The 26,053-nt window shown below is 35.3% G+C and overlaps 1 protein-coding gene across 5 annotated transcripts in view; it reads left to right on the top strand.

Moving 5' to 3' along the window:
• The window catches only part of Slc4a10 (solute carrier family 4 member 10), a 362,675-nt gene that overhangs the window by 257,092 nt on the left and 79,530 nt on the right, over window positions 1–26,053 (top strand). For all 5 annotated transcript variants that reach the window (XM_004651887.2, XM_004651884.2, XM_004651886.2 and 2 more), the window contains 4 exons: window positions 769–926; window positions 4,028–4,115; window positions 11,259–11,405; window positions 23,354–23,454. In XM_004651887.2, the coding sequence (XP_004651944.1) occupies window positions 769–926; window positions 4,028–4,115; window positions 11,259–11,405; window positions 23,354–23,454 (494 nt within the window). The remainder of the gene's footprint in view (window positions 1–768; window positions 927–4,027; window positions 4,116–11,258; window positions 11,406–23,353; window positions 23,455–26,053) is intronic.

Here is a 26,053-nt window from a genome sequence, read left to right as displayed (position 1 = left end):
ATGGGCCTTATAAATTTTACTTTAACATTATTTTGTCATTTTCACTGAACTCCCATGCACAGAAATTGATATCTGTTCTGAGATATATTTTTCATTCATTTTTCATTTTATCCTTAAGCATTTCTTCCAGATAATGATCACTGGTATTTCATTTTCATTCATTTAAATCACAGACATCCCATATTAGAAATTCAACTATGGATCTGTAATACTCTAAATGTTAAGTTTTTACTTTTGTTTTCTTGTTTTATTTCTTATATAAACTATATGATGAATAAGTAAAATTGAACTTATTGGGTCAAGTATAGAATTCATAAGACAATTAGTAACAGATGGATCCCAAAGTCATATAATTCAAGAAGAAACATGATTGTGTTTCTTTTGAAATATACATATGTTGTGTATTACAGATAGGCATTTTATGAAGTTATAGGAATACAGTATAAATATTGATTGTTGATATGTGCTATTTTAATTATGGTTAAAATATATTTGTTTAGTTGAGCACATATACTCTTCTCTCTAAAGGTCAAAGTTACTAATACTAAAGAAACTTCCTTAAAAAACTAGACTACTAGGTCATTGGTGACAAAACAATCTATAAGTGAAGAATTATTGTAGAAAAAAATTCAAATGAAATCTTTAATTCTGTGCATCATTTAAACTGTAATTTTTTAAGGTTTACTATACATGAAATGTTATGCTAGACTATAACTTCTCACATTTTTTCCACTTTTGGCTTATTTTATTTACCTGTGATACTTTCAGGTTGATCTGCATTTTATGAAAAAGATTCCTCCAGGTGCTGAAGCTTCAAACATCATGGTTGGAGAATTAGAGTTCTTGGACAGAACTGTGGTTGCCTTTGTTAGATTGTCTCCGGCTGTCTTGCTCCAAGGTCTAGCTGAAGTCCCAATCCCAAGCAGGTGAAAAGTAATAAAAAAGCATTTTTTAATTTTATAAAATATTTGTTATAGAAAATATCAAATTTAAAGATAATTTTCTGTTAGAAGCTCTATTAGAAACTGTTTTATCCACAAATCTACTGTTTCTTTTTTATAGATGCAGGGGCAAATGCTTTAATATTATTTTATTCTTTCCTTTCAAACTTCATGTTTTCTTTTAAGTATGCTCATCATCTTGAGAATTAAGACCTATCTATATAACCATAAAAATCCCATTTTATACTTTTGATATAACAAAAAAGTAATAGTCTTTTATCAAAGATTACTTTAAGCTGTGTATGTAAGAAAGAGATGATCCTTTACATGAATATGAACAAACTCAAAAGTATCTAAAGTTCTAAGATTTGGCTTGTGTTTGAATGAAGAAGACTTCAAAGTACATAGGAATACCCTGGTTGGGATCAGCCCTTCCATATCAAATGTTTCCTGCTTCATGCCTAAGCTGGAGCCTGCCTTTCACCCCTAGGCTCTAAAAAACTGCATGATGGAAGTGTGGCTGAATCTGGGTCGAAAGAACAAGTTCAGGGCTAGAGAGATGCTTCCATGGTTAAAGATGCTTGCATGCAGAACCTGACACCCCAGGTTTGCATCCATGTAAACCATGTAAAGCCAGATACACAAAATGGAATTTGTTTCCAGTGGCAGGAGGTTCTGCTTATGAATATAAATAAATAAAAAAAATTTTTTGAAAAGAAAAAGTTTAATTTGATTCCTGAACTTTTTTCCCATTTCACTATACACTGACACTAATGTATAAGGCTGTTCATGTCTAAAATTGTGGAAAAGAAAACAAAAAATATAATATTTTTTTAGCATGTCAGGTCCCCACCAATTTATCCTGGAAACTTGTTTCCTTCTCTACTCCAAGAAATTAATGAGGTTCTATATCCATCTAGTTTTATTCTAATCCCAGCAAAACATGTCTATCTAGGGCTCCATTATCTATACACTGGATGCACTGACTGTCTAAATGGCTGCTAGAATGCTTCCTATCCCCAAAATTGAATGCTTAGACAAATTTACAAAGATGAAAAGCATAGGTTTAGTAGCAACTGGGTTTATAGAATATTTTTTCTTCTATAATCCTCTAACTTCAACTTAAAACAAAGTACATTATATAATTCCATGCCTTGATTATAGATAACTTATTCCAAAAAATAGGGAACAGCAGATGTAGGATAGGCCTGCTTATTATAATTAATTTTTATAGTTATATTATATAATGTTATAATGAATTTTTTAGAGACTCAGCTGATTGGAAAAATTCAGTATTGGAGCACCTGTCTGCATATTGTTAAAGGGAAAAACATAATTACCATTTATATGATAGAAATAAATTTATGTTCATCTTATTTGAGGGCTACTAATACATACTGACTTCTAATTTAAAATGGTAAAAGGTAAATGGTGTAATTAATTGACTTTTAGCTATATGATTATGGCTGTAATTTTCTATGGGCAACCTATAACGTTGTCAGAATTTCTGGGAATGTGGGATTTAGAGTTAAGATGCCAGATTAACTAACTGTAGTGATATCACTGTAGCAGTTTGAAACTCCCCTCAGTTGTCCCATGGATATTGATATTACAATACTGAGGAAGGTGTGCAATGAACTATGAGCAAATGAAGGCTGCTGTTTATGATAGTGAATTTCTGTATTTCAAAGGAAAGAGAAATTCCCAGGAGAAGAAAGTACCATAATGAGGTTATCTTCCCTCACTTTGAAAACTGTCAGGTTTAGGTGACCTCATTCACACTGACACAGCAAAATATGTGTAGAGAAAAATGGAGGGAAAATTGGGGGCGTTGTAGAGCTACAGGGTTAGGAGAAAGGAAAAATAGTAGATGCTTTAGTTAGGAAAATGGAAGAAAATTGGAATAAAGAAGACCATTTGGCGACCCCACTTTTCCTTTTGTAGAGGGCCAAAATGGCATACCCTGATTGCTAAACAACACATAGTAGATATGTCAGAAAATATTTTAAGACATTATAATTAGTGCATGCTGTGAAAACCTGAAAAATAGCAAGGTGCACATAGGTTAGGAAATTGCTTGAAAGCTTATGGTTGACATCAGTCGCCTCAGTCAACTATTGTTTTTAATATGAAGTGGGCATTTGTATGTAGTAGAAAATAATTTGTATTCAATTATAACTGACAAAAGTAGTAATGTCATAAACTCTAAGGTTGTATAGTACCTGCTTCACGTGAAGCATATACAATATCAAGTTCATACCTAAAGAAAGAGTAGAGGTATATTAACATCCTTTATAAAGTCATAACTTTTCATATTTAGTAGTATAAACCATTAAAATTTTTCATACCATGTAATTATACTGAAAAAATATAGGACATTCTTTAATCTTCACAATTTCCCCAAAGTATTGACTTTCTATGGACAGGGTAATTTACCAGTCCTTTAAAATTAAAGCATATATTGATTTCCTTAAAAGCACTATTTATAATGATGAATTTGCTAGACTTTCAGTTCACTTTAGATGAAGAGGCATAGTAAGCTGATGATTTTATCTCTTGGCTTTGGAATTATTTAATCATTAACTTCCCATTTTCCTGCCTAATAGATTGTTCATTCCTAACAATTTCTTATGTTTAATGAAAATTTGCCTACAGTGACTAGGTTTTGGTACTGCATTCTCTCTTTGTTTATAATACTATTCAACCTTCTTTCCCTTTGTTTTCTCCATTTTGCCTTTAAGTGAATATTCTTACTTGGAATCTAGAAAGATGTAGTCAGAAATTTCCCATCATCCTTCTCTAAGTACTTAGAATCCTTAAAATTTCCAGTAACAAATGCATAGAATATACAGATAACAAAATAGGAAAACACTGAGATAAAATATCATGTATTTCCAGCTGGAGGACCCTAGATAGAAGAGTCAACTATTGTAAACCATTTCAAAGTAATAATGAGCTGTGAAAAATTATGAAAATATTTACACCAAAATCTTCAGTTTTTACTGTTTTCTTTGTGATGAGTATTTCTGTACTGCTAAAATTATTTTCATATTTCTACCTTGAATTTTTTTTCTTTTTAATTACAGATTTTTGTTCATTCTTCTGGGACCTCTGGGAAAGGGTCAACAGTACCATGAGATTGGCAGATCAATTGCAACTCTAATGACAGATGAGGTATTTATTAAAGTTTATTGGTAGTCTTTTCCCCCATTAGATATACAGACCTTGTTTCATGAAATTTTGCTGTGAGTTAAATCTTTCTGTATTGAATCTTATTCTTTTATTCACTATCAAATTTCCTTGAGAAAAATTTAATCAAAAGTAAAATATATAAATCTTTAAATATAATATTTCAAAACCTCATATTTAAAAAATATATTTTAAACATTTAGTAATGTTATATTTTCCATAACAGATATATGATAACAGTATTAACACAGTTGTTAATATTATTACAAATATTTTTTGGGACAAATATTATAAATATTACTGGAGACCAGAAATCAGAAGCCCGGTACCAGCAGGGCCACATACTCCTGCTGACGGCACTTGGGTAGGGCTCTTCTTTGTCTCCCTAGTTTCTGCTGGCTATTGATATTCTTTGTTTCTTGGTAGCAGAGTTTCAACCTTTTCTTCTGTATTCATGGGCCTTTTCTTCTGTCTCCATGCATCTTATCATTTCTATTACTAGGACATACCATTGGACTAAGATCTACCCTGATAGAGAATTATTGCATCTTAAGATCCTTAACATAATTGTATCTACAAGTTTCATGTAGACCTGGCAGAACTTTATAAGAAAAGGTTCTCATAGCATTTTTGCTTTTAATATTTCCATCTAAATATTTTGTATTTTTATAATATTGCAAAAATAATATGGTGCTGTGGTTTGTGTTATACAAATTTAGATGTAATTTTCATGTAGTTTTCTTCAGTTATAGTATACATCAGACAACCCATGACATGAGTATATTTCATGAACATGTACTTAGGTAAAGGCAGGATTAGTATAAGAGAAGCAAGCATTTTATGTTATGGGAAGTGCATGTATTAAACTGTGTCTTTCCTTATTTCAACAATTAAAAAACATTGAAACAAAAACTCAAGAAGAAAATGTAAGTTCCAGTTTTTAAACTTTTTTCTGTATATGTATGCATGTGTCTTGAATGTGTGTTACTGTGTTTAAGTGCAGGTGTGTGTATGCGTGTGCCATCGCACACATTTGGCACTCATAGGACAACATTCAGGTGACAGTCCTTGCTTTCTACTTTGTTTGAAGTAGGTTCTCTTGTTCACTCACTGTAGTGTGCCCTGATTCTCTACTATCTACACCTTTAGAACATGCTTCCATGAATGGATTTATGTGGGTTCTGGAGATAAACTCAGGCACTCCTGCATGCTCCACAAGTACTTTACCACTGAACCATCTTTCCGGCCCAGTTCCAGTGTCTTTTGACCAATTAAGTGGATATAACAGGAAAATACCCATGTTTAACAAATTTTAAAATGAGGATAAAGAAAAATTTTTATTATTTTCTTGATTAATAACAACTAATTTGAAAATAAGCATTAGCCACCTTGGAAGTAATTTTTCTGCTGTGAAAGAAACTTGAGTATAACTTTAAGGCAATGTAAAACTTTATGGACAGTGAACTATAGAAGTAGAGGTAAAGATAAAGCTGTTCCTTATAGTAGGGCATATTAATTTCAGAACAATGCTAGTTCAATGTTTGAGCATTTTTACTTGTTCATTTGCTTGAAGTGTTGGGGATCATTCCTAGTGCCTTGTACATAGTAGGCAAGAGTTACACAGCAGAACCATATCCCTTTTGAATGTGTTTAAAGGGAAACAACTCTTTTAGTTGTTCAAAGCCCAGGAGCTTAACTATTTGCTTGGAAGGTTATTTAATTAATTATACTAATTTTTAGTTTATTTTATTCTATTTATTTATTACAGAAAGAAGGAGAGAGAGAGAGAGAGAGAAAGAATGGTCATACTAGAGCCTCCAGCCATTGCAAACGAATTCCAGCAGCATGTGCCACCTTGTGCATCTGGCTTACGTGGGTCCTGGGGAATCGAACCTGGGTCCTTTGGCTTTGCAGGCAAGCGCCTTAACCACTAAACCATCTCCCCAGCACAAGTATATAAATTTGGAATCAAATTAAATATGGGTGCTTTTCTAAGAACATGGTGAATTGATGTCAATCAATCTCTAAATTCTATGAGCTTAGTTGCTGCTTATTTTTCATTCCTGTGCCCTGATTTTTTTCAAGTGCTCAAATAAATATCTGTTAATCTGAGCACTGTCTGCTTTTCCTATCCTGGAAACTTTTTGTATGTATATTGTTTTTGCTTTTTGCACTTTCAGGCTGAGTTTAGTGTTAGTCAGCATTCAACCAATTTTTAAAAAGTATATTGTTGATATAATGTGCAAGTTATTCTACCAATATTATGTCTTGAGTTAGTCCAGCAATCTATTTCATACATTTCTATTGAGTTTTACTGGAGATAAAGCATGTATATTTGTCTATACTGTGAACAATGTATATCCTTTTATATTCTTAAAAATTAATGGCCCCAATAAGCTTTTATTTATGTAGATATGGATTTGTGCATTAATAACTCTTAAAGGAGGGGTGTAGGGATAGATTAGTGGTTAAGGTGCTTGCCTGCAAAGCCAAAACACCCAGGTTTGATTTCCCAGGACCCAGGTAAGCCAGGTGTACAAGGTGGCACATCGTCTGGAGTTCACTTGTAGCGGCTGGAGGTCCTTGCTTGTATATTATCTCTTTCCATATATCTCTATTTGCCTCTTTCTCTCTCTCTCTCAAATAAATAAATAAAAATTAAAAAACACTTAAAGTAGAAAAATTTTAAAACATGTTTTATTTATTTAAAAATAATATTAAAACTGTCTGTTAATAAATGACAGAATTTTATAGAAACAATAGCAGACATAAAAACCAATTTCTAAGGAAGATGGTGTTATTTTTTTCTTATTCTAGATTGTCGAGCTAACAATTTTCTCTGCTTTAAATCTTAAATTAACAGTAACACTTTCTGTCCATTCAGCAAATACACCCAATGCATTGTAGCTACTTAAGAAATACATATAAAGTGAAAATCTTGGTCTTTCTTTTTCTTAAGACAAACATACTATTCAAGAAGTGGTAATATGTATGGATCTCAAGAGGTTTATTAATTGGCATGCTTTATGTGTGTGGTGTGTGTGTGGGTGTATATGTGTATCAGTGGTTATATGCACATGTGTGTAGAAGACTGAGGTTGACTTTGGGTGTCATCACTTTCCACCTTATTTACTGAAGCAGAGTCTTTCACTTGAACCCAGGGCTCTCCAATTTATCTAGACTAACTAGCCAGCTTCCCCCTGAATGACCCGTCCCTGCCTATGGAGCACCGGGATTATAGGAAGACCACCATGCACACCAGTATGTTAAATAGGTGCTAAGGATACATACTCCAGTCCTCATATTAACTGCTTATCCACTGAGCCATCTCCCCAGCCCCTAGGTTTCTGGAGTTCTGAAAGTATAATTTGTACTTGGTTCTGAATATTTTAGTGTTATTTGTGCCATAACATATTTCAGTGTGATTTTTTGCTACTAGCACTCTTCTGAAACTGTTCTCACTAAAGGTACCTATATGGCATTCTATTTTGTGTTCAGTTTTACATGATTGAATACTTCTCCCTACCCCATAAAAAAATTTATCACATGTTTTGTTTAGATACTATATCTCAGATTTATGCTATTGCTTATTGAGGCCACCAATTATCTTATGTTTTTTCAGTAAGTTTTTAACACTTTATTTTTACACTTAAGTTTTTAATATATCTGAAATGTTCTTATGTGTGATATTTGGGTACAACTCAATTTCAATTTTATGTACATAGTTTTTTGCCTAAGTGTAATTTATTAACTAGTCCATTAGTTTTCACTTGTTTAGCAATGCATGCCTTTCAAAAATATCTGCCTTAAAAATATCTGCCTTTATCTATTGTCATGCTATCTTAAATATTAGTAACTTTAAAAGGAGTCTTCATCCCTAGTAAGACCAGTCCCTCATTCACCTTTTTTCTCATTAAATTAAACAGCAAAGACTTATTAGATGTACACTAATCAACACTGGCAGATAGTGGATATATAAGAATAAGATAGACCTTTTTTTATTTTTACAGTTGGGCTAAGCAAGGGTGGGAAATAGGTATGACATTAAGAGATGTGCAAATTAAAGTTGTCAGAGACATACCTGAACTTTTCTATCAAAACAATAAACATGGGAAGGGTTTTGAGCTGGGGTTTGCCTGCAGTGTTGGAGACAGCATGGAGAAAAACATAGCTGAGTAGGATTGAGAAAGGAAACAAGCAATTGGTGAGGACAGAGAACTATTAGGAAAGTTGAAACTATATTTACATGTCATGTAAAGTCATGCAATGATTTGGGACTAAATGGAAGGGTTTGAGTAAGGAATTGTACCCTAAAGTCATCCTTAACTTTTCTTCTTCACACCCCAAATCCTATCCATCAGTAATTTTTTATGACCCCACTTTGATAGTATATCCATACTTCCCAGTTTCTGTTGTGCTGTTTTCTAATTTTCACATTTATCTTCTTGTCATTGTTATCACTTGGTCTCCATCATTGTGATTAGTCTATTACTGAAACATCTGCTAGTTGTTCCTTCTGTCTTTGCATCTTTTCATTTTACTAGTAATATAACATCTAGAGAAGTCTCTTTTCTGCTTCTGGCTTCAAACCATCTCCTTTATCATTCACTGTCAAACTCAAAGTTCTTATTTTATTTATTTGTTTATTTGTTAATTTATTAATTTATTATTTACTGGAGTGAGAGGGAATGGGCACTCAAGATCCTCAAGCCACTGCAAACAAACTCCATATGCATGCACTCCCTTGTGCATCTGGCTTTATGTGGGTAGTGGGGAATCGAACCTGGGTCCTGTGGCTTTGCTGACAAGTGCCCTCACTGCTAAACCATCTCTCAAAGTTCTTATAATGACAAACATTGTCATTTGCCTTCTCCATCTTCCTCTTGGCCGTCATCTGTCTGCTACTCTTCCTCTTGCTCACTAACCTCAGGGATTGGCCTCTTCACTGATTTTCAATCATGACCTTCGTGCTCTACAGTGGCAGTTCCTTCAGCCTGGAAAGGCTTGTTCCTGCTAGCTATAAGGTTTGGATCCTTAAATATCATGGCCATGCTTATCACTGCTTTTAAGAGTATAGCATACCCCTGATATATCCTTATCCCTCTTTCCTGCTTTATCATCTCCATAGCACTTTTTATTATCCACCCAAATATATACTTATTTGTATATTTTCTTCTCTCTATCTCACTAGAGCATAAGCTCCATAAGGGTGTGCCCTTTGTTAGTTTTCCTCCTTGGTATATCCCTAAAAACGGAATAGTTTGATAAATATTTATTGAAGGAATGTCCAGAAGTCATTTTAATGGCAAAATTGACATCAAACATTTAACTATATAATTAATTATAATAAATAGTTGTAATGACAGTGAAAAGTATAAGAACAACATTCTTAGGAGAGTGTTAAAATGTTTAATCTTAGGGAATTAGGGAAGGATTATCTGAGAAATCAGATATATGAATACAGGATTGCTAGGTAAAGAACACAGAGGGGAGTGATTTGAAGGAGTTAGGTTACTAGTGTCTTGTTTGGATGAGCTTCATTGGTTAAGGCTAGATGTATATGGAGGACCTTGATTAGTTGGTAGGTCAGGGAGGAGAATGTAGACAAGGAAAGAATCTGTGAGAAGGGAAAAAATCCCAGTGGAAAAAATAAGGAGGAAAGACCAGGACTGGTTCTTAGAGCCATCATGAGTTAGACTGGAGTGACCTTCTAGACTTACCAGGGTAGATGGGACTCTATGTTCTTTGGGCCCATTTTCCTTGATCATGATCTTTTTTTTTTTTTTTAACTTTTTTGGTTTATTTTTATTTATTTATTTGAAAGTGACAGAGAGAGAGAGAGAGAGAGAGAGAGAGAGAGAGAGAGAGAGAGAATGGGTGTGCCAGGGCCTCCAGCCACTGCAAACGAACTCCATATGCATGCGCCCCCTTGTGTATCTGGCCTGGGGAATTGAGCCTCGAACCGGGGTCCTTAGGCTTCACAGGCAAGTGCATAAATGCTAAGCCATCTCTCCAGCCCTTATCTCCATTTTTAAGGACTCCCTGCAGAAAGTTTAACAACACATAAATAATGCTTCTATAGTTTAAATCATTAATTCTAATGTAAGAAGCTTCCTATCATTTTCTTCCCCTCATTATTCATCTCCAGAAATCTCAATACTCATTCTAGAATACAAATAAAATTAGACAACTGGGTCATGCATTGTGGAGTTATCCATATACCTCAACAAGGAGGGGCCAATGGGGAGGGGTAGGTCATGGATGAGCCTAATTATGGTACCAAACTGCCTGTACTTGCAGAATAGAAAACTAGTAAAAAAAAAAAAAAGAAAAAAAAAAAAGAGTACCCAGTGGGACAATGTGGTCTGGGAATCAGCATATGTAATATATACATGCTAATATATGTAAAATGGGTCTAAATAAAGCACTTGTTTTTAAATAAAAAATTAGACAACTGTATTTGGATTCATAAAATAATTATATCTTATACTATTAGCTTCTTTAGTTAGTGTTAAAGCTGCCTTTTTATTCAAAATTTTATAATCTATTACAAAATGTTTGCTATAGTAGAATTCTCATACCATTATAGTAACCAGATTGTTGGGTGATAAATGAATTTGCCCTTTAGGCTAGAATACGGCAAATAGTTTATCAAGTATTTTACAAGAGGATGCTGAACTAACCACCTATAGCTCATGATAATGGTCTGTGGGAGCTCTCCATTTGGGAGAAGAACTTTAAGTAGAGTGAGTTTTCTATGTGCAACTTCCTGTATGTAATTCTCACAGTGCAAAGGAGTCCAATCATGATTGGCTGGTGTACAGTTCTGGGAGGGGTGTGGGGGTTCCTCTCTTCAAATAAAATCCAAATCAAGGTCATGCAAATTAGGACAATGCTGGCCATAGTTTTGGAGGTGGGTGGAGTCACAGGGTGCAGAGTTGAAAGCTATGTGCTGTCAGGTTTCAGCAATTCAAAACTTTGAGTTTGGGGTTCCTGGGCCAAGCTTGAAATAGAGTCTGGCTCCCTTTTCTGGTTTCTTATTAATGGCCTTATTTTCACTGGGTCCATGGAAATTAAAACTGAAAGTATTAAGATGTGAAAAGCATGTCATCTATTTATCTCCTACAGGTATTTCATGATGTTGCTTACAAAGCAAAAGATCGTAATGACTTGGTATCAGGAATTGATGAATTTCTGGATCAGGTTACTGTTCTCCCTCCTGGAGAATGGGACCCAAGTATCCGAATAGAACCTCCTAAAAATGTTCCTTCCCAGGTATGTATATTTGAAAGTATTCTTTAAAATCTTATTAATTTTATTATTTTGTTGCCTTTTAAATATATATGTACATAAAATATTGATATGGGAATTCAGGGTGCATTATCTCAGCTCTTAGGTGAGCAGCAACTCAGGAGTTGTGGGTCCCAGACTGACAATCATGTACAACTTCCACTGAGTCAGAGGCCTACAGATCCTTGTCATATATATATATATTTTTTGCTTATTTCTTTTCCTGTCTCTTTTTAAAATTATTGTTATTATTTAATATATATTTTTATTGACAACTTCTATACTTACAGACAACAAGCCATGGTATTTCCTTCCCTCCCCAGCTTTCCCCTTCATAACTCTGTTCTCCAGCATATCCCCTCCCTCTCTCCATTATTCTCTTTTAATTTGATGTCATCATCTTTTTCTTTTATTATGAGGGTCTTGTGTAGGTATTGCTAGGCACTTTGAGGTCTTGGATATCGAGGCCAAATTCTGTCTGGACTGTTGTATGTAAGAAGTGGTACCTTCCTTTGGCTCTTACATTCTTTCTGCCACCTCTTCTGCAGTGGACCCTGTACTTTGGAGGGTGTGAGATGTTTCAGTGCTGGACACTCCTCTGTCCCTTCTTTTCAGCACTATGTTGCCTTTTGGTCATCCTAGTGGTCATTGCCATCTGAAAAGAGAAGCTTCTCTAACCAGAAGTGAGAGTAGCATTAATATATAAGTATGAACAGTAAGTGTAGTGCTTTCAGGGCAATTTGGTTAGAGTAATATATGCATTTATCCAGACAAGGGCAGGCTTTATACCCCTAAGGCTCATGACCTCCCCTGCCATAGGCTTTTGACTAGGTTTTCAGTACCACGCATGTATTCCCTCCCATAGAGTGGGCCTTCAGTCCAATTAAGAGAGCAGTTAGTTTCCCCAAGAGCATGTCAAATAAATTTTGGTGAATGAAACCCACAGACTACATGATAAGATTTAGAAAGATTTTATTAAATTATTACTTCAGAAAGGGAGATTTATGGAGTCCAAGCCTAGAGATAAAACGAAAGGAGGGCTAGAGAGATGGCTTAGCGGCTAAGTGCTTGCCTGTGAAGCCTAAGGACCCCGGTTTGAGGCTCGGTTCCCCAGGTCCCACATTAGCCAGATGCACAAGGGGGCCCACGCGTCTGGAGTTCGTTTGCAGAGGCTGGAAGCCCTTGCGCGCCCATTCTCTCTCTCTCCCTCTATCTGTCTTTCTCTCTGTGTCTGTCACTCTCAAATAAATAAATAAATAATAATAAAAAAATTAAAAAAAAAACGAAAGGAAGGAAAATGAAAGGATACTGCCCGGTTGGGCAAGAGTAGGGTTTCCAGAAAATAGAAAAGGCCACCCAAGGCCCAAGTTGTGGTCTTTTTTTTTTTTTAATTTTATGGAAGTGGGGACTGAACTAGTCAGTTCAGTTCTGACTAAGGTGTCTGGGGTAAGGTTTTATGAAAAAGGCCTAATCCTTTTACATTCCTTCCTCAAAGTCCCAGGAAACAAAGGAAAGTGTGGAGACACTTATTCACTGCTTCTGATGAGGATGTAGGAGATAACAAGTCAAAGTCTCCCTTCTGACATTTCTGAACCCTGACCTAGCAAAGTGGAAATGTCCTACATTTCACCCCTGCAGGCTCAAAGACTTTCCTTACTTCACCTTTTTTTTTTTGTTTGTTTGTTTTTTTTGTTTTTTTGAGGTAGGGTCTCACTCTGGTCCAGGCTGACCTGGAATTAACTCTGTCATCTCAGGGTGGCCTTGAACTCATGGCAATCCTCCTACCTCTGCCTCCTGAGTGCTGGGATTAAAGGCGTGAGCCACCACACCCGGCTTACTTCAACTTTTGAAAGGACCTATTACACCTAAACTCTCTGAATAAATAGTACAATCTATCAGAAGATTTTAGGTGAATTAGTTTATGCCAAGAATACAGAAGCATTAATTTGCAAAATCTGCTTGATAATACCCAACATAGCCACTTAGAAATTTGGTAATTTGATCATAGGCTACTAAATCAGTCTGATGTGCCTAGAAAGATTTCATACCCAACATATAAGATATTAGAGAGATTCGAGATTTAATAACAGCAAAAAAATATGGCTTTATATAAAGCTCATTATTGTCTATGTTCTGGTGTGTAACTTTGAAGTTGGCAAGTCTTAGGAAAACTCAAAGGCATGGATTAATTATGATGTATTTATTATTGCTAGTCACAGTGAAAATTGACAAGAAATTTTAAATAATTCTTTTGTTTCTATCACTTTTGTGTGGATATATGATGCAAAAATTCTGCCAGTGAAAACTGAATGTTCATTTACCTATCCTATATTCTAGAAAGGAAAAAAAAACTAAAAAATATTGCTACTGTTTATTTTCATTTTCTTATGGTAGTCATTACTGTTGGTAATGGTAGCCAAATGTGTGCAAAGTCCTTTCATATTGCTATTCTATTCCTGTGGGATCTCTTTCCACCCAGATGTCATTTAGTCAGCCTTTCCTTTGACACCTGACAAAGGATTTGGTCTGACTCTGAAGTGACAGAGGGGCCAATTGACCTAGCCCTGGACTTAGTCGGCAGGTATATCACTCAACAATGAGTAGTTCAAACAATTATTTCAGTTCCACTGTCATCTTAAAGGAAATATATTATTATTTTCATGCCTATAATTTTATTTTGAAACCATTCTACAATTATTAAAGCTCTTTTCTTTTCTGACCAATTATCCCATTTTGTGGTTGTGCAATCACATAATTCCAGTTGCTCTACTACTAAAATAAAAGCAAAGGCTTAAGGAGTAATTTTATTTTTCCTCATTTTTGTTCTATCTTTGTATTCACTGCATTAGAAGTGGTTTGAAAGGAGTCTTTTTATGAAAATCTTTAATTGTTATTATTTGGATAAAGTTAATGAAACTATAAGTATGTTAAGAATAAGACTACAATACACTGTATCACCAATTACTTATTGAAATGCTAAAAATGAAGTTTTTTTAATACCCTTTTTTAGAGGAAATATGCTTTTAGGAAAGCTGAAAGAGTGGAGGTCTGTATTTCTATTAGAAAATTAAATTTAATACAATTTGAGTGTTGAAAGATAGTACAAAGAACATTGAATTAAGAATCACAGCACCTGGGTACTACCATTCTGTATTTGTTTGACCTTGAACAAAAGCTTTTATTCTTTCTGTATGATGTTCTGTATCTGTAATAGCTTTCTACCATGACAGGAACATTCTGTAGATGTTATCTTATAGTGAATCTACCAATAAACACTAGACTTATACATACTATGATTAAAGAATTGTTTTTTTTTAAAGAATTTTTTTTTCATTTTCATTAACTTAAATTTGTACAGGCATGTGGATAGTGGCTATTATATAATTAAACAACTCTATTCAATAGGTATGAATTCAACTGTTTCATTAAGAGATTATTTCAAAGCTGCATGCTACAATTAAATAATAAATGATATGATGAAATGTTTTCTTTTAATAAGGCACCAAAACCAGTTGATACATATATATATCCTGATTCACATTTATTCAAATATTTTCCTCCATGGGTCAATTTCTGTTTTTTTTTATTCTTTTGAAATGTGTAAATCACAGAAATTTTGATACATGTCCCTTTTGGTTAAAAGAATAATAACCTGTCATCTCAAGAGATAAACCTGAAAATATTGATTAGATTGTTATATTAGTCATTATAATCATTCTCATTTATGGTCCCTCAACTTTTTTTCTTAATGCTCTTTATGTTCTTGTCCAAACCATACCCTTATGAGAATGCTTCCCTCTGCACCTGCAATGTTTTAGCTAAAATGAAGAAAAAAAGAAAAAAGAAAAAGAACATGAGTGCCTTGACTGGCTTCACATGATTTTACCACTACACACCTCAAATGGGCTTTTAATGTGCAAACTCATTGTCCTTTCCAGTAGTCAGTCTCTTCAGATGATTTCACACCTAATCTCTGAAAAATCTGAACACATAGTCTGTGAGCCTCACTCTTGCATATTGGTTGTTTCTCAGTTCCCCGAAAAATTAGAAGCTGTCAGGAAAGAACTTTCATAGCTTTTCACCATCACACCCATCTGTCAGTGTCTGCAACCACACCCAGCTTTCCTAATGTTGCTACTCATTAACTATCCAAAGTTAGCTTTCTCGTTGTATACTAGATCCAACCTCTTTGTATTCAGGGGCATAGCTACAAGTTCTCTTTTCTCTCATCAGTATCACCAATTTACTTGTTTTGTATTATATCATTTTTGTTAATATAGAACACTTCTAAGTCATCAAGTTTAAAAATGTATTACTATCATTACCTCTGCCAGGAAGTCATACAGTTTTCACAGAGGAGTTCTGTGCACTAAATTCTTCCACTTCCTTCCCCCAACTTCTCCCTTAACATTTAACCTAAAGAAGCTTTTTCCCCCTTGCTTCACTGATGTACATGATTGCTATCAATAATATTCACAATGATAAATCACATGGTAAATTCTCAGTCTGTATTTCATTTACTCTAACAGCAACATTTGAATTCATGATGCCTTTATGCTGAATGTATTTTCTTTGTTCTATACCCACATGCCACATACTTTTGATTCTTTGCTATAATCTCAAATGATTGCTCCTTTATATCCTCCTTTGCTGGTCCCTTCTCTTTTCTCTTGTTTCTTTATGTTGAATCAGTCCATCACTTACACTTTAATCATCTTTCACTCTGGCTTCATTCCTTATCTTTGTAATACTATCCAATCTTAGAATTTTAAATCTTTTCCCAAATTTATTTATTTATCTATTTACTTATTGTTTATATGAAGTACATGTATGTATGGGTACACACATGCCACCACATGCATATGGAGGTCAGAGGACAACTTTGAGGTATCAGTCCTGACTTTCCACCTTGTTTACAACTGTGAATGCCAGACTAGCTGCCAGCAATTTTCTGAATTAAACTGTCTTTTCACTTGTTGCTGTAGGGATGTTGGGATTATAGATGTGTGATCCATTTTGACTGGTTGTACATGGGTTCTGATGATTCTAACTCCAGTTATTAGGCTTGTAAAAGTGTTTTTAACCACTGACCAATTACCCCAGCACCCCCAAAATTTATTTTCAAGCTTGAACTAAAGTGTTATTTACTCAACTGCCTATTTATTCATCTCCCCACTTGAATTTCTTATGACTACTTAAAATAGAACTTGAAACTTGAATTTTTTTTTTGAGTTTTAAAAGCTTTTTATTGACAACCTCCATACTTATGAACAATATATCATGATCATAATCCCCTTTCACCACTCTTTCTTTTTAAATTTTTTTTTTATTAATTAATTTTGTATTCAGCAAATACAGTCAGTTTGGTACCATTATTAGGCTCCTCTCCCCTCCCCATTGGCTCCTCCTTGTTGAGGTATATGGGTCATGCATTGTGGAGTTAGCCCACAGTTATGGGTAAGATAAATGTCTCTGCATATCATGACCCAACATGTGGCTCTGACATTCTTTCCACCACCTCTTCCACAAAATTTCCCTGAGCCATGTTGGGTTCATTTCTGGTCTGCTTCAGCGATGAGGTATTGGGGGCCTCTGAGGCTCTGGCTCTCTGATTTGGTAGTAGTTGATTTTTCTCTGTGTTGGTCTCCTTCCCCCTTGTGCTGGTATCCGGTCCATCAGGAAAACAGCACCCTTGCTTGTTTTGCCAATTATTCTTAGTTTCAGCCAGGGCCCTTTTGAGGTATGATGGGGTGGCTCTCTCATTAGGATCTACATCTATCTGAAAAAGAGAAGCAGATTCTCCAATGGAGAGTAAGTTAGCACCAGAACAAATGAGATAACCCTTATTTTTTTTATAGAGAATTTAATAGGTGTAGGCCTTCTTGTAGCTCATGATTAATGGTAGCTTGATCTTGGAGAGTGGGTAATGTTTGGATATGGCTCTGACTTTTTTCCCATACCACTGAGGGGATCAGTTAGCCAAATCAAGAGCAGTTGGTTCCCCACCATGGCTATGGGCCACTATTGCACTTGTGTGGGCATCACAACAGGTTATTTGCTGCTAAGTAGGTTAGACTATGAGTTGCTTGGACAGATATTGGTCATTTTCCCCCAGTCATCCATATAGCACGTTCTGGTACTAGACGTGCTGACTATCTGGGGACTGGAATCTCTTCTAGCTTCCAGCCATGCCATTCCATTTTACATGTCAACTGCATATGGTGTGTTCAGCATTAGGGTCTTATCACTAACCTTTGGTGGGTCATCAAGTACTCTGACAGAAATCTGTCTGTCTTTTAGGAAACCTTGTAGGTCTCTCTGATCAAAAGCTCCTTGTGGATGATATCCCCATGCTGGTACTGGGAGTTACAGGTCAGTGCCCACTAAGAAAATGAGGAAAAAGATAACTAATATACAAGAGTTAGAGAGAAGAAAGAGAGGGAGAGAGGGAAGATGTAGAAGATTAAGGTTAGCCTTGATCCTACCCTCTCCAGCCATCACTCTTTCTTTATGCCTCCCAATTGTGAGGGCAAGAGAGATTGCTAAATGGTTAAGGCACTTGCCTCCAGAGCCCAGTGACTGGGGTTCAATTCCCTGTATCCACATAAAGTAGATGCACAAAATGGCACATGTGTCTGGAGTTCATTTGCAGCAGCTAGATGCCCTAGTGTGTCCATTCTGTGTGTGTGTGTGTTTGTATGCATGCACATTTCTCTTCTCTCTCTCTGCTTGCAAACAAATAAATACATAAAATTGCACATTGTCAATTTCTGTACTTCTGTATATATATATATATATATGTAATTATAATTTTAGAAAAGGCAAAATAATGCTTCCTTGAGTATGAAAATCTCTGAAATTTTTGAAAAACCTATTTCAGTTGTATCTTCCTATTATGGTTGACTTCTAGTACATCCTTGCAGTTTAACAGTCCCAAACCATCCATTCTATTATATTTTTCTTCTACTCTGCTGTGGAATTCTTTTTGCTTTGCCTTCAATATGTTTCAACAATTAGACCGTTTCTCAATTTTTCTACTGTGCCCAACCTGGCTGAAGCTGCAATCACCTTTCTCCTGGGTTGCTGAAATAACCTCCTAACTGTTTTTTTTTTTTTTTTTTTTCTCTCAGGCCTACCATTGCTTCCTCCATTTCCATCACCACATGGTAGTCAGAACAATTCCAAGTTTCTATTATGCCATCCCTTTTCTCAACACCCTGTAAATGTTCCTCATTTCATAAATGATGAAAGCCAGATACTTATACTGGCTTGTACCATTGTCTCACTTTATATCTGTGAGTCATTCTTACTACATTCTTCTTCTTTGATTCTATACTATATCAGACCTACTAGTTCCTGCTTTTGGAACACTCCAGCCATTCTGTTCCTGAAGACTTTAGCACTGGATCCTCTTTCTTCCTGTATTTTCTCAGTTTTCACCTTTCCTAATCCCCTCACTTCCTATATTTTTTCAAGTGACCCTTTTCTACTAAGCCTGCTTGCAAACTCTGTTTATAATTGATATTCCAACCTCCTCACCCACTTACCTCAGGCTTCTCTTACTTTTCTCTAAGTTGTTTTTGTTTCCATTGTTCTTTTCTCTAACATACTGTGGAATTACATCTCATATTTATTTTTTATTTCCATCTTTGCCATTAGAATATAAAGTACCCAGGACAAATTTATCCACTATATATATCCAAGGGCTCCTAAAAATATTAAAATATGTATATGTCAGAATATATGTTCTAATATTTTCTTTTTAAGGAAACCTATACTTTGGAATGATTAAGATCTCCTATGACTTGCTCTCAGTTGTATCAATGTATGACTTTTTAAATTATAAAACAAAGGGCTAAACTATCTGGAGTAGACAGCATTAGATTGCTGAGATGAACCTTTATACCAGGCATAGTTATAGAAGAAGGAATCTATTGAAGCTTACAAATCAAGAGGAAGTTTCATAGTGATAGAAGTTGGCCCTCTTTCATAGGACCAAGCAGAGAGAAAGAGAGAGAGAAAGAAGCCATAAGCCACTATCAGTAAGCAAGCACACTTAGGAACTCCAGGCAGAGCTCAAAAGCTCTGCATATCTGTAGACTGGAATTTCAGATGCACCCCCCACACCTTAGAGTGGATCCTATGATCCATCCACAGTGATATCTCCTCCAGCCATGTTGCTACAGATTTAAATTACAAACTATAGCACTGGAGAGATTGCTTAGTGGTTAAGCTCTTGCCTGTGAAGCCTAAGGACCCTGGTTCAAGGCTCGATTCCCCAGGATCCACGTTAGCCAGATGCACAAGGGGGCGCACGCATCTGGAGTTCGTTTGCAGTGGCTGGAAGCCCTGGCGTGCCCATTCTCTCTCTCTCTCTCTCTCTCTCTCTCTCTCTCTCTCTCTCTGCCTCTTTCTCTCTCTGTCCCTCTCAAATAAATAAATAAAAATGAACAAAAAAATTAAAAAAAAATTACAAACTGTAATAAAATCCTGAATGTATTAGGAGGCATTTGTTCAAACTATCACATTTCATCTTTGGCCCTAAATAGATTTATAATCATCTCACAATTATATATTGTCAGATTTAAAGGTCCCCATAGTCTACTAACTTGAGATAGTTCCAAAGTCTTAAGTCTTATTAGCTTAGCTGTGAGTTCTGCAAAATCAAAGCAAGTTTTAATTTTTAACATACAAAGGCATAGAGAATAAACATTTTTATGAGAGAGACAGTGACAGAGAGTGAGAAAGAGAGAGAGGAAGGGAGAATTGGTGAGCCAGGGCCTCCAGCCACTACAGTAGAGCCCTAGACATGAGTGCTGCCTTGTGCGCATGCCCAACCTTGCACATGTCACATTGTACATCTGGCTTACAACAAAAGATGCCTTCTGGAGCAATAAGCCAAGTTTTATAGACTATTCTGATGAGAGTTTGTGAATGCTACCTGCAGAGAGAATTACATTTGAAGGCTTGGCCTATGAACTTTCTCAGGGGATGCAAAAACTACAGAGGACTTTATTGCAAAGTGGGATTTGAAGAGTTGAACATGGCTCCTTAGGCTTTGCAGGCAAGTGCCTTAACCACTAAGCCCCCTTTCCACTTGAGAGTAAACATTTTTAATTGTTATAAAGCATAACGAAGAGAGACTACAGGAATGTAAACTCAATAACCATCAAGCAAACATCAGACATCTATAGTTCAAGTGCAATATCCTACCTAGTAACTTACAGTTTCTGGAGTTTTAATTTCACCCCTCCAGCTGGGCTGAATAGCCAGGGAAAACTTTTATCTGTAGCAAGCAGACTTCATGGTAGCTTTTGTATAATTCTGGTATATCTCAAACATCTTTAGGTATCAATTTAAACCATGGTTCATCTTCCAATGGCTTTGTCAGCCTATTTATGAGGGTCATCACACCCTGTCTGTATGTGACAACTCAGCAGTGGCTCTTGAAATCATGTGAACTTTATGACCATTTCATGAACTTTTTATGTTTTCAAACCTAATACCAAGTATGTAGGACACAGCCATATCTTTTAATTTAGGGACAAAATAAAATATAACCTTGAAAAGCAAATTTTTTCAGTTAATTCTTTCCAAAAGAGTTTGTATGTCTATCATAGTCTTTCCACAGGCATCCTTTCCATTGTTTCAATGTAAAGTACTTCGGTCATCCCACTTCCAAATGTGAATGTATTTGGTAATATCAGCTTCACCAATAAGTCTCTGTGTCAGTAACTTTAAACTTGTCTTAAAATCTTAAATCAATTAGTCTCATATCTTTAACCAAGCACATCAGTCCATTACACAATTAACCTTGATCAAACTCTCTGGGCATGGGCAACAGAACACAGCCACCTCTTATGTCAATAGTCAAGTTCCAACAAAGTCCTCTGTAGTTTTTGCATCCCCTGAGAAAGTTCATAGGCCACGCCTTCAAATGTAATTCTCTCTGCAGGTAGCATTCACAAACTTTCATCAGAATAGTCTATAAAACTTGGCTTATTGCTCCAGAAGACATCTTTTGTTGCAAGTACCAAGTTCATGTCCACTCCTTCAAAACAAATGTTCCAAAACACCAAAATTCACATGGTCAGATTCATTTCAACCACAACCCACATTTTGGTACCAATTCTTTAATAGACAGATTAAGATAGTTGAGATGAACCTCCAAGCCAGGCACAGTTATGGATAAAGGGGTTTTTTGAAGCTTACAGATCAAGGGGAGTGGTAGAAGAAGTTGAACTTCTTTTCCAGGACCAAGCACAGAGAAAGAGAGAGAGAGAAAGAGGCCATAACCACCACCAGCAAGCAAGCATACTTAGGAACTCCAGGCACAGCTCACGCACCCTGCATATCTATAGACTGGAATTCTAGATCTTAGCACTGAACCCTAGGATCTACCCACTATGCCATCTCCTCCAGTCAGGTGGCTGCAGATATAAATTACAAATTGTAATAAAATTCTGAATATATTGGAGCCATCTATTCAAACCACCACATTATAAAAAATAGATAGTTTTTATTTTAAAGAAAATCTAATATTATCATTTGTTTTCTGACAGTTGTAGAAGCTATAAAATGTTTCTCTTGGCAATTAAGAGTAGGTCTTGAGGCCCACTTATAAATCCCTTCAATGATATTTAATAATTACCTGCACAAACAGTTCCTTCATTCATTGACATGTATCCTCTATTTTATCTTTGAACTTCAGTCTAGGTGTATCTACCCATATCCCCTGGGAAACTACAGAAATATTAAATAATGAATTTTCTTATACTCAATACTAACATCTATTTTTCCTCACATGTTAAAAATGTATAATTTTATCTAAGTGGCCCATTGCACATAAGATCAACCAATGAATCAATTTTGTGTTTCATATTTATATAATTTTGTAATTAAATTCAGGACCAATTTTAATTGTACAGATTAGAAACTCTTTATCATAATGCCATGGCTATAGCTCCATTGTTTACAATGCCAAGCATTATGATGCATGCTTGTAATCTCAGCACTTGGAGGTAGAGGCAGAGGGATCCTTGGGAACCCCTGGCCAGTCAGCTAACCTACTTGACGAGCCCTAGGCCAAAGAGAAGCCTTTTTCATAAAAGGGGGTGATGTTCTTGAGGATCACACCCAAGTTTGTCCTCTTGCCTCCATATCTATATACATTAGTGTGCACGTACACTTATATACAAACATGTACTTGCACCATATGAATGTGCACATTTGCATGCACACACAAAAATTTTCATTACCCTTTTAAGTACTTTTAAATGTATTGATGCACTCTAAAGTCACCAAAGGTAGGATTTTAGATAGGTCTTTCTGATTTTTTAAAAATATCTCTGTCTCTGATAAAAGTGGGTGAAACAAATTAAGGAAAATTATCACTTACATAAACCCCAGTTAATATGCCACTCATTCAATTAGAAGCTTCCTTTTGTGATAGTTTTTGATCTATGAGCTATGAAGACTTATAAATTATTCCTTGAGTAGGAAGATGTGAACTGGAGGCATAGTGGAAAATATACCTAAAAATAGTAGACTCTTTTTATTTATTTCTGCATTCTTCTGTGGTGCTGGAAATTCAACTCAGGACCTTGGACATGCTAGATAAGTACTTTACTAGTAAGATGTATGTGCCCCAGCCCCTAGAAAAGTGATGTCATGTTAAAGAGAACTGTTAAGGAGAAAGAATGAATAAATGTCTGCCCTTTCATCCAGTTCTCTCAACCACCTATAAGATAAGTCACCAAGAAATAGGGGAAAAACCTGAAGCTCTAAGGGTTTAGGTAAACTCTCAGGTTAAGTAGAGCCTGGGTTCTTAGCCAATCTACATACTACTTTTAGGAAAACTGTTATTTGCTATTATTATTTGATATTACATCTAGAATTAAAACAAAATAAACAATATAAAACATTTCCTTCAGGAGAAAAGAAAGATTCCTGCTGTACCAAATGGAACAGCAGCTCATGGGGAAGCAGAACCACATGGGGGACACAGTGGACCTGAGCTCCAGCGTACAGGAAGGTGAGTGAGATTCACTTGTATGGGTTTTCAAGGATGAAGTAACATCATTTTTATCTGTTGGGAATTGTTATTTGAAGATTTATTTTATATGTTTAATATCTCTTATTTGGAGAGGTGAAATGCCAATTGATTTGATTGTTTTATTGAAGTTAGTAGATGTTATTACTGTTAAAACAGAGCAGTAGATACAGCATTCCATTTTATCTTACCTAGTTTTTTATTATTTTTCTGTGCACAAAATGCATTTACAGAGTAATATAAAGAATAAGAAAACTGTCAATTGACCCTCTCAAAAAAGCTTGTTGAAAGTTTCAAGTTCAACATGGAAATAGAACTGAATACCAAGAATTCAGTCTTGTAGACCTTACCTCATTAAATGCAAGTAGAATGTATATAGTGGTATTTTTTATTATTATACCTATGATTTGAAAGAGTTATATGATTTATTTTTCTAAAATCACACATCTTTGAAGAGATGAAAGCTTCAATTTATTTCATAAAATGGGTTTTTATGGATTTTTGACAGCTTGTCTCTCTCCAAGCAATGTGTGAGCAGAAAATCAGAAACTCTTGGGTGGGTCTCTCTTCAGGGAATTTGTGGGTATAATTAAAGACAATTGCAAGTGCTTTGTAGGACTGGTGCCCCCCCCCACCAAGGCACTTCCTATACTGCTTGCTTTCCAGTTGCTGACAACTCTGCATTTTAATTCTCCTGTGCTTCCTGTCCCTGACATTATCTATGTTTGTCTTTGAGGAAATGTCCTTTACCGTCTTTCTCAGGCTTGATGCCTAATTTGAGATGACTCAGTTTCTTCATTTTTCTTCATTGGAAGCTTTTGTTACTCATTCTGTTTGCTTTCATACTTTCAAATGCAGTCTTTTTATTTTTTGATGGTACTTTTTTTCTTTCTCTCTCAGGTGTAACATACCACATAGCTTAGATTTTTTTTTCGAGTTCACTTTTCCTTACTACTTCCTAAATCCTCCCAGGTCACCAATATCCGGTATCTTCGCTTCTCCAGAGTTCTTCCACAGATTCTGTTGCTGACATGACTTGAAGTATCCATTACTCATCTGCTCTCCTGGAGTTGCTGGTGTACATCTGGGCTGCTCTTGCACTGTTCTTCTGTAATGAACTCCCACTTTTGGATTTAGATTTTTACTGATAAAAGCACATTTATTACACAGTTATATAACAGCTATACAGACTAATGTGTTCTCTAATAAGTAATAAATTAGAAAGCAGAAATCTAATATAAAATGCTATCCAGATGATAATTATTAATTACTAACTAATGGTTCATAACCACTTCAAATATTTTTTAGAACCAAGTGGGATGTAAGTCATAAGTTAATACTTATGCTAGTAGAGTAAATCTGTTTTGAACTATAACTTTGACAAGGTACATTATTCAGAAATAGAAATTATTCAGCAATAAAAATACATATATGTTTCTGCCAAATACAGATAGAGGAACCTTATGTTAGGTTTATGCATGAATGAATTTCACAAGTTCTCAGCAAGCTTCACTGAGTTTCAAAAGTCTTTTCTCAACTGAAATTCCTTGTGTTCAACCTTTCTTGGTGGAAGCAATCACTAATAGATTAGTGATTATACTCACATAAATTAATAGGATAGTTATTAACACATAATTCTTATGCCTCATTCAGATCATGGCAATGAAAAATAGTGAATATTTTCAGTATTCTATGTGTACTTTCAAGGCTTGATCTGTCAAGAGAACAATTATTTTTTGAGACTAAGACTTCCAAATGAATACTTCTAGAAATAGAAATTCATTAAAAAACAATTTTAATATTTTATATGATTTCAGTATATTAATAAATTTTGAAGCACATAATTTTCTGATTTGTTTTGTTTGTTTGTTTGTTTAAGACAGTCTTGCTTTATATCCCAGGTTGGCCTTGAACATTCTTTTATCTCTTCCTCTGGACTGCTGAAATTATAGGCATGTGCCACCATGCCCAGCTTCAAAACATGTTTTTCTCACCATTAACCTTCACTGTAGTCTTATTTTAATATAACATCTTTATCCCATGAATTAAGAAGAAGTTTCAGTGTCAAATCTTAAGTCTGAATATTGTTATCAAATGTTCAAAGAATGAGAATACCCTTATATTAATGTTCCCATTCCTAATAGATTAAAACATTAATCCTTAAATCCTAAGCAGCATTTCTCAATTTAGTACTGGTCCCCTCCACCTTCAGTCTGTGTTTCAGTGTGAGTTTGATATATATTTGAAACATGTGAATCATTTTTTTAAAGTAAGGACATTATTATCCTGTAGATGATGGGTATTAGGTTATGTTTACGCAATAGTAGATCAAGATAACAATTATATAGTTTGGTTTTATAAGGTTGACCTCTTAGTTTCTTAAAGATAAAAGCAACTAAGGATCCCATCTTTCTCATTTCTGCTATCTATAAGGGCACGTAGATACTTGGATATCTACTTAAAATAGTATGTATTCTTCTCTTTGGCAGACAGACTAGGGAACTGAACCCATGGGTAAACACAGCTTTATTCCCTCTAGTGTGTTGCTTGCTATTGGCATGCACAAAATCACATTACTCTC

This window comes from Jaculus jaculus, chromosome 4 (assembly GCF_020740685.1).
Source record: "Jaculus jaculus isolate mJacJac1 chromosome 4, mJacJac1.mat.Y.cur, whole genome shotgun sequence".
NCBI classification, from domain to species: domain Eukaryota; kingdom Metazoa; phylum Chordata; class Mammalia; order Rodentia; family Dipodidae; genus Jaculus; species Jaculus jaculus.
The sequence above is the reverse complement of the archived record's forward strand: the minus strand, read 5'-3'. Positions and strand labels throughout refer to the sequence as shown.